The sequence below is a fragment of the Pteropus medius genome, unplaced genomic scaffold, assembly GCF_902729225.1.
Source record: "Pteropus medius unplaced genomic scaffold, Ma_sr-lr_union100, whole genome shotgun sequence".
In the NCBI taxonomy this organism is placed as follows: Eukaryota; Metazoa; Chordata; class Mammalia; order Chiroptera; family Pteropodidae; genus Pteropus; species Pteropus medius.
This window is the reverse complement of record NW_024354503.1, coordinates 3,725,636-3,735,067: the sequence shown is the minus strand read 5'-3', so window position 1 is coordinate 3,735,067 and position 9,432 is coordinate 3,725,636. Positions and strand designations below refer to the sequence as shown.

Here is a 9,432-nt window from a genome sequence, read left to right as displayed (position 1 = left end):
TAAAAACTAGATATTCTGTGCTGTCCCATCATATTATTATAAAATTGAAAGAAAAGTCCCATGAAAGATCCTTGAAAACTCTTAGGTTGCTGCACACACATGAGATTCTATTACTCATCACTAGATTTAAAGTTCAGTCCCTACAGAAGTGGCTTAAGCTTTTTTGCCTTGTTGCAAATCACTCTAAAAATCAACCTGTAAAAACGGCCCCTTTCTGTTCATGTCCTTTAGGCAAAAAACAAAAACAAACCTAAGTTTTCCTGGAATTGAGATGTACAGACATTTTCTTTCTCCTTTTTGCTTCAACTGCCAGAAACTATAATCAAATTAACTGTCTATGTGTCGACCTGCTCAGCTTAGATTCGTGGTGCCAAAAACCCCTTTTTCCATGCTTTTTACTTTATATATTGTCGACTCCAAGTTTCCTCAAATTAATTGTTCTGCTAAATCTTAAATCCAAAAATGACTTGATCGTGGAGAGTCAAACATCAAACGCACACCCACACCGAGAGGGAAGTTGCTTCAGTTTTGCGTTAGCCTTTACTCCCTGGAATGTGCCGGGCTCCTCCTGCCTCAGGGTGTAGATACAGTTTGCTCTGTCTGGAACTCTTCATCCACACCCGGCTGACTCGCCTTGCCCATTTTATATGTTCCAATCACACCATGCACCGTCCCTTCACAGCACTTACCACATTAATTATTAAAATAAAGATGGTAAAACAAATTTACCACCTTTTATTTCCCTTGCCCTTCACTCTGCCCAAAGTGCCAAAGAGGTAAAAATGTAGGCACCGCAAGATCTCTAAGGTAGATAGTTCCTGCAATTGAGATAAGTAAAAGTGAGTGGCCAACATTTTTAAATTTAGAAATTTATTCTGTTTAATCCACAAGCTTTATATAGCTTTAGTTTAAAAAAACAAAACAAAACAAAAACAAAAACAGTGAAAACGAGACACTATTTCAAAGTCTGGGCCCTTCCAGCCTTCCAAATACAAGAGCTCTGAAAGTTGTATATATCAATTGGAAGAATAAGACAAAATTATGAATGGAGCCATGACATTTCATAAAACAAATTTTATATAACTGAAGGATCCTTCCTGGGACTAGTTAATTGCCTTTACAAAAAAAAAAAAAAAAAACACAACAGAATAGGATGAAATTCCAGTGTTCCAAATCAACTTGTTACACATCAATATAAACCCACAGTGTCCTGGCAAACAACATGCTTTCATTTTCTGTCTCATCCTAGAGCTCGAATCCTGATTCATTTCAGCAGAGACTCCACAGGCAACAGGAAAGATTGTGGCATTAAAATATTCATGTTATACTTTTGTGGTAGTTCAACAGTGGTCTTATTTTTGGGCAAGCTTGCAAACCATACAAGGTCGGAAGCATAACTTAAATGGGTGCTAAGACTCAAATGAAAAAAAGTAATGGGGAAAAAAAAGAAAAATGAAAGAAAAAAAAGGAAAACTTCTGGAGATAGTAAGGGGCATTTAAAGAAATCATAAGAATGCCAACAATATTTAAACCCCCTTTTTTAAAAAGGGGATTTTTTTTTGGCTTAAAATATTTCACTCTAAATGAATTTATGTCAGCTGTCAATGAAAGAATGTCACTAATACACTGTGGACACCTTTTGCAATGTAAATCCATGCCCTTTTTTACATGGTGAACTTCAACCTAGCAATTATTACAACAAATGTTATAGTCTAAAGCTCAAACACATTTTAGCAATTTTGAAATTGAATTGAGTACAAACCAAATAAAATTTACATCATAACAAACATTTCCACCTAAGACTGTGGGGACACTTGAGCCTTCCGCATTGATCTCAGGGCCTTTTCGCGTAGGTGCTTTTCTAAGTCATCAAGGTTATCTTCAGCTTCACTTTCAGTCTCCTAGAAAACCCAGAAAAGTCATATTGTTAAACTCACAAGACACTGAGTACAGAGCAAAATCAAATTGCGGTGATGGATGCCCAACTCTACGAATATGCTGTAAACCACCGAACTGTATATTATAAATGGCTAAATTATGTGGTATGTTAATTGTATCTCGAAGTGATTTTAAAAATATGCACAAGGCTTTTTTGGCAGCCATTCATATTCTCATCCCTAGTCTTGGCAAATTCCTGTTCTTGATAGGTCATCAAGAAACAGATCAATAGAATTATCATTCAAGCAGCTGATCATTAGAAAAATCATTTAGCTACTTTTCAAAATCAAATCCACCCACTTGTATAAACCACAAGACAGTGTGTCCACAAATACCTTCTTAGGCTCTGGCTCTGCCTCTGGCTCTTCCTGTGCTGATGTGGTCGTGGGAGCAGCAATGGCTGCAGGGGTCACAGTAGCTGCAGCAGCTGCAGCCACAGCCTTTTCCTTCTTGTGTTTTTTGTGTTTCTTGTGCTTCTTATCCTTTTTATGTTTCTTGTCCTTCTTTTTCTTCTTTTTCTTTCCACCTCCTTCTTGGTCTGAATTCTATAAATCAAAAAAATTACAGCAATAAAATCGATCATTAAAATTCTGTCCAACTGAACATTTCCTCAAGGAAGTAACTAAATGGACCAAACGTCAAGATTTCTTAAGGCTTCAGGGGAATAAAAGGCCCAAGGCCAATCACCACTAATAAAAGTGCTCCTAGAGATGGGAACCGCATTGAAAGCAAAGATATTCTTCACCAATTTTGAGTCAAAATGAACCTTGAAGATAACTGGTTTTTTCCAATTTTAACCAACTAACTTCATATTAAACCAGGTTTCCTGACCACAAGCTGAGTCAGGTCTCCATGACTGCAGTGAGTCAGGGTCTGTCTCCAGATGTTAAGGAAAAGCATCATGTGCAACAGAAAGAGAAGGCTCTGAACTCAAGTAGGCTTAAGGTGAATTCTGGTTTCTGAATCTAGTAACTATCTGACCTCATACAAATCTGCTCGGCTTTTTTCCTGAGCCAACCTAAACTGTGTGTAATAATCCTTGATAAAGCTGTTGTGGTGATTAAATGGGTATATCTGTAAATCACTCACACTACTAGCCTATAGGGCATGGATTTACATTGCTCTGATATGGTTATTACTCTAAATACATGCTTGTATGAACGCCATGTCTCTGATCTCTCCTATCCCTAGAATGGAAGTGGTTTATTCTTTACTGTGTATGTACCAAATTAAGCAAAGGGCAGGCTCTGCTATAATTGAATCTAATCTGTAATTCTTAAATTTCACATTTCACATTTCTAAGCAATGACTTAAAATTCCCCAATCTATTCAGTTAATTTGCACAATAATTTAGTCAACCCTATTTAGTTGGACACTTAACCCCTGATTTTATACAATACAGCAATCTGTCCAAAATCATAAAAGGGAAAAAAGGTTTAAACTCCAATAGTGCACCCTAATAATATTTAAACTTGACAATGTCAAAAAGAGTGGTATTCTTATGTAGCTTGCCCAAAACAAGACTATGTAGGACAATAAAGTACTTTCCATTCCATCTATTTCAGATTTGAAGATTCATTTTTTCTTATAGAAATAATATATAGTTGACCCGTGAATAAAATTAAGGTTAGAGGCGTCAATCCTCCATGAAGTCGGAAATTCACATATTAACTTTTGACCCCACCCCACCCCAAACTTAATTACAGCCACCCCTCAGTATCAAGAGGGGAATTGGCTCCAGGAAACCCCAAGGATTCTAAAAATCCAGAACTCTTCCTTACAAAAATGGCTTAAAAACAATGCAGTTGGCCTTCCACATTCATTTTATCTGGGGTTGGCTGAATTTGCAGATGCAACCCCTGGGGATATCAACAGCTGACTGTGTATTTATTGAAAGCCAACAAGCAAAACAAATGAACAAAAAAACACAGGTATAAGTGAACCCGCACAGTTCAAGGGACAATTGTTATTTCCACTGTAGGGAAAATAAGAGCATTAAAGAGCAAAGAAGAAAAATTCAAATTACTCAACATTCCCTTAACATGTAACCCACTGTCAACTTTTGGTATCTTTTGTGATACATACTTTTTCCTTTATAAACACCGAATCATTATTAATAGATTCAACTTACGATTTAAAGCTTTACTGATTTGTGAGATCGTAACTAGGTATCCCCAAATGTGTCAAACACTAGAGAAACCAGCAGAAAAACTAAGGTGCTTTCTCCCTCAATAACAGAATCATGGGCAATTCTTTCTTTCGTTCTTAAAGATTTTCGATATAGTCTAATCTCGACCACCAAGGTTCTGGAGTTTAACATGACTACACACATCACAAATTAATGGGTGGCTAGACTGTTAAGCATGAATTGCTGATGCAATCACCATCGCTTAATGGTGCCTCCCTGAAGTCTACCCGAACCACAAAAAATGCTCCTGAGCTACAAAAAATAAAATTTTCTCTGCTTCCAAATGACCATATACAATTATAAAGGATGTCCAAGACAGGGTAGACACATACCCTCGCCGGCGATGGGCTGGGTGTTGGGCTTTTAGCCTTTTTGACTGGTACGGCTGGTGACCAGTTGGTAGAGGGTGACTGAGACTGGACAGGAGATGGAGGTGCTGGGGGTTTTTTAGCTGCTGGCTCAGGAGATCCTGAGACAGATCGGGAAGATGAGACCCTCCTTACAGATTGAGGGCTTGGTGAGGCAGCCCTAGATTAAAGGAAAAACAAAACATTTATTATCGAAGAACAGAGATCTTTCCTAAGAGAGAATAAACGACTACCATTATACAATCAGGTCAGAAACTTTAAATACTTTACGGGCCTTAGTTTGCTGGTTGATTCTACTAACTCAGATTTATATCATCTAAGTCTCCATCTAAGCTCTACAAACTTCTTTCTATTCTAATGATTCTTCCTATATTAAAGTAACAATGCCAATTCTTTGTATTTAAGACTGCTTTTATCAGTCTCACGTAGACATCCAAGAAATGTTCTATGCATCACTTCAGAGTTTACTTTTGGAAGTACACCCTCAATTAACCTGATACTCCTAAAAACCAAGTAAAAATCCTACGGCATTGAGTTTATGCCATAAGGAACTATCCTTAAAATAGAAAAAGATCTCTGAATAGTACCTAGAATGTCTCAAAAGTTTGTGTTCACAGCTTATTCTTTTCTGTAATTTCTTAGTAAAGGAAAAAAAGCTTCCAAACACAAGGAGAGAGTTCCTAACCAAAAAGCATAAAATGTTTTTACTTTTTTGTCTTTTTGGGTTCCGGAGTCCTGGAGACTCTCCTAATGGGCCTAGTGCTTGGAGATGGGGACTGCCTTCTTTGGGGTGAAGGTGACGGTCCTCTTCGAACAGGTGGAGGACTTGAGGTCGTCTGGGGAGCTCGAGGCCGTGGTGAGGGCGAATGCCGTTTGTTTGGTTGTGGTGATCGGGCCTCCCGGGTAGATCGGCTCGGGGAAGACCCTTTCCTATGCTTTGATGACAATGAAGGTGAACGTCTCTTGGTGACTGGGGAGCTTCTTTGTTTGGGAGGTGGAGAATGGGAGACCCGATGCTTTGGTGGTGGAGACGGCGATGCCCTTCGTTTAGGAGGGGGTGGGGGAGAAGCTGTTCTTCTCTTTGGAGGTGGGGAAGGAGAGTATCTCCTCTGTATTGGAGGAGAGTATCTTCTTGGGGAAGGTGAACGTCGACGTGGAGGAGGAGAAGGAGTCCTAGAAAAAATACATCATTAAGCTGAGAGGTCCAACAAAGAAGCACTATACAAAGCAAACTAACCAGCAATTATGGCTACACAGGCATACCCCACAGGTATTGCAGGTTTAGTTTCAGATCACCAGAATAAAGAGAATATTGCAATAAACCAAGCCAAATTTTTTGGTTTCCCAGGGCACGAAAAGTTGTTTGCACCATACTGTAGTCTATTAAGTACGCAAAAACATTGCCATTTTTTTTTAAAAAAAGATATATAAATTTAAAAATACTTTAAAAAAAAAAAGTTGTCATTCTGCTGGGGGAAGATCTTGCCTTGATGTCAATGAAAACGTAGTATTTGCAAAGCTCAATAAAACGAGGTATGCCTGTACTGTACTAGCACCAGGCAAGGGAATAGATTTCTAAGTAGAAATGCTATACCTCTATCCTCATTTCAAGTAATTATTCCTGTTTATCATAGATGACTACCAAGTAGGACATTCTGAATAGAGAAATTTAGTTTTCAGAATGAATTCAGATTTGTCACATCATTTAACCTTATCCATATGAATTCAATTTAATGTTTTTTTGGAGAACAGAATCTTGTACTGCTTTGAGGAAACGGAATACCCTGTATCACTATATAATAACTAGACAACTACATTAGCAAGACTCTACTGACTGAAGTCAACTTACGAAGTTTGTGCATTAAGAGTTCTCTTCTATGTGGTACCCTTATTGAATTGGCATTTGGACTCTAGCCACTGCTAGGCAGGAAGCATCCCTGTCATACTCCAACCTGGTCTTCCTCTTAATGCTATATTCCTACATAACCCTTACTTGCCTCTTAGGAATTAGGCCTGAAAATAAGTAACAGGTCCAACTATCTAATTTGCTCTTGAAACTTTCAGACCTTGAGCTCAAATTATTTTCCTGGCTAGAATTAGATTTATACTAGGCCATTATCTTTTAGGCAACATGGTAGAGTGAAGTTCCACTTTTGTCCATGCGCAATTTTAATAACTCTGAACCTCCATTCCTTCACCTGAATATGAGAACAATACCACCCACCAAACAAGGTCACATTGAGGACTGGCAATAAAGCACATAAGCATCTAGCACTTCACCTGGCACATAACAAGCATTCAAGAATGGTAGTTGCCATTACACTGCTTGGTAACATACCTGAGCAACACCATTATAATTTTTTTCTGTAACTTTTTTAATTTTGAAATCATTTTAGATTTACATAAGAGCTACAAAAAGTGGCGATTTGCCACTTAATATCTTATATAACCATAGAAAAATCATCAGAACTTAAATCAACCTCAATTGATATTAAAATATCACTATCGCCTATTTTCCAGTAATGTCCTTTTTCTGTCCCAGGTTCCAAAAATCAGAATCCTACATTGCATTTAGTTGTCTTATATCCAAAGTTCCTGCTAATTTGTAACTGTTACTCAGTTTGTCTTTCATGACTGACATTTTTTAGGACTTACTGGTCAATTCCTCCCTAGAATGACCTTCAAATTGGGATTGTCTGATATTTCATAATTAGACTGAGGTTCTGCGTAACTGGTAAGGATTCTACGGAGATATCTAGGAATTGTGTGATGCCAATATGTATCACTGGGTATGTTAACTTTGATTCCTTAGTTAAGAAGGCATCTGCTGGAAAGTCTTCAATAAGTTAATATTTTTCTCTTTGTAATCACTAAATAGAGTGTTTCTGCCTAATGTATTTAACATCATTAACATAATTCGCATACCATAAAATCCACCCATTTAAATAAAGTGTACATTTCAATAGTTTTAGTATACAGTTGAACAATCGTTATCACTCCCCATTACCACCTTGGCAACACTAATCCACTTTCTATCTACAGATTTCTGTGTTCCAGACTTTTCACATAAATGGAATCATATAATCTGTGGTGTTTTGTGAATGGCTGAGCGATGTCACCCTAATGAAGTGTTTCGATCCTGAAGAGTCATAGCTCTCTAATAAGCCTATCTGACAGCACCTTCGTCGGGGTGGCGGTGTGGGAGACCTGCGCCGTCGGGGAGGAGGAGCAGGAGAAGGAGACCGGCGTCTTCTGGTGGGCGGTGGGGAGGGGCTTCGCCGCCGTCTACCACTAAACCAAAGAAGAATTATAGTTGATTCTGAGTTAGTGGCATTTATAATCAAGTGCACCAGATGAGTTTCAATCTTTGTAAACCCAAAGTGCAGCAACTGTTACTCTACCCATTGGAGCAGTGTTCTTCAGACTACAGGTCAAGACCAGTAGCTAAGACCATGGGTAACAACCAGCATTTTTTAAAAAATAGAAAATCAGAGTCTGTTACTTGTAATAAGGGTAAATATTGTTTTGTGAAATTTTTGTTTCAGTGTATAATTACATAGTCTGCGTTATGACAAAAACCTTAACATAATGTAGCAAAAATGTTTGAAAACACTGCCTTAGAGCACTGTTTTAAAATTGGCAGGCACGCCACAATCACCTGGGAAACTTATCTGAGCTCTGTGTTCACCAGATCTGAGCTATGAATATTCCAAACAGGCTCTTTCCAGGTGATTTTCTGATTCCTTATTACAAGTGCATTAAAGCCTAGAAAAATTCAATGTTCTAATAGAGAATCAAAACTTTTAATAGTCACCAGCAGCTTAAAGCCCCTAATCTGGGTGTTACTACTTCATAGTTCTTGATTTTTTTAAATTTCCACTGTTCAAGAGTTGTATACTACTAACACTGTCCCAAAGACAAAGGACCAAAGTCATCTGAGCATTAAAAGCTATCACTGAAAGTAATTTGGTTAAGATAGAGACAAAGATCAAACACCTTAATCTGAGCTCAATAACACAATCAACACAAAAAACACCTGAAATTATGATTTTATCAACTAGACTAACTCGTAGCAATCTCCCTATAAATATATTAAAACATACACTAAGCCCATTTGCCACCTTTTGGTTAAGTTTGTGTATATAAAAAAGTTAAATAATGTTAATTCTTAATTTCTTGCCCAGTTCAGGATTCCTGTGAATCTAAAAATATTTTCTGAAGTTTACTAGTCTTGGTTCCCCTTTCAGACTAAGAGCTCTGTTAACAGAACATAGAAACTTCTGAAATTATTAGTTTTCAATCTCTATTTGTTTATGCCTTGTGGGGACTAAGGCTTGCAGGTTTAAAATCTAACTATTAGAGGTGACATGTTAAGACAGAGAAGCTTCAGAGAAATGAAATATAAACAAAAACTATTAATTACAAGACAAGACAGTTAAAGGAGAAAACACTTCAACAGCAGGGTTCATCAGAATTATGAGACCTGGAGAAACAAGATGGCTACAGTATTGTTTCAAGAGGCAATGAAAATTTCAAATTGGAAAAGATATCTGGGTTTTGACTTAAAAAGAAAAAAGCAAAGGTTTACATTTGCAAACTTTGAGAACGAGGTGACATAAACCAGAACTCTTGAGATGCTATCAATAGGTATAATAGCATAAGGAGCTATTACATTTTGATTATGTGGATTCTCTTTAAATATTCTCTCAATTTCAGGTCACAAATTTTAATCAGAAATTCTTATTAAAAATTAGACTCAGATTAGAATCTATTATGATACATTAATGACCCAAGATATTTATTTTATGCCTGTTTCATTTGTAAAATGAAAAGCTTAGTTACTAAAAGGTCCCTTTTTCAGTGATGACCTTTAATATCCTGTGTTTCTATGTGAGAATAATCAAAAAGAGAATAAAAATAAAACCATAACCAAAGTAG

The 9,432-nt window shown here is 37.3% G+C and overlaps 1 protein-coding gene across 28 annotated transcripts in view; it reads right to left on the bottom strand.

Annotated features, from left to right (window-relative positions):
- Positions 1 to 852: 852 nt before the first annotated feature.
- The window catches only part of SRRM1 (serine and arginine repetitive matrix 1), a 28,640-nt gene continuing 20,060 nt past the window's right edge, over positions 853 to 9,432 (bottom strand). For 26 of the 28 annotated variants that reach the window (XM_039854753.1, XM_039854754.1, XM_039854759.1 and 23 more), the window contains 5 exons: positions 7,675 to 7,785; positions 5,203 to 5,667; positions 4,459 to 4,654; positions 2,274 to 2,483; positions 854 to 1,901 (listed from right to left, as the gene is read on the bottom strand). In XM_039854753.1, the coding sequence (XP_039710687.1) occupies positions 1,797 to 1,901; positions 2,274 to 2,483; positions 4,459 to 4,654; positions 5,203 to 5,667; positions 7,675 to 7,785 (1,087 nt within the window). In that variant the 3' untranslated portion in view covers positions 854 to 1,796. Of the gene's footprint in view, positions 1,902 to 2,273; positions 2,484 to 4,458; positions 4,655 to 5,202; positions 5,668 to 7,674; positions 7,786 to 9,432 lie in introns of all 28 variants that reach the window. The other 2 variants (XM_039854758.1, XM_039854755.1) reach the window with 1 other exon arrangement.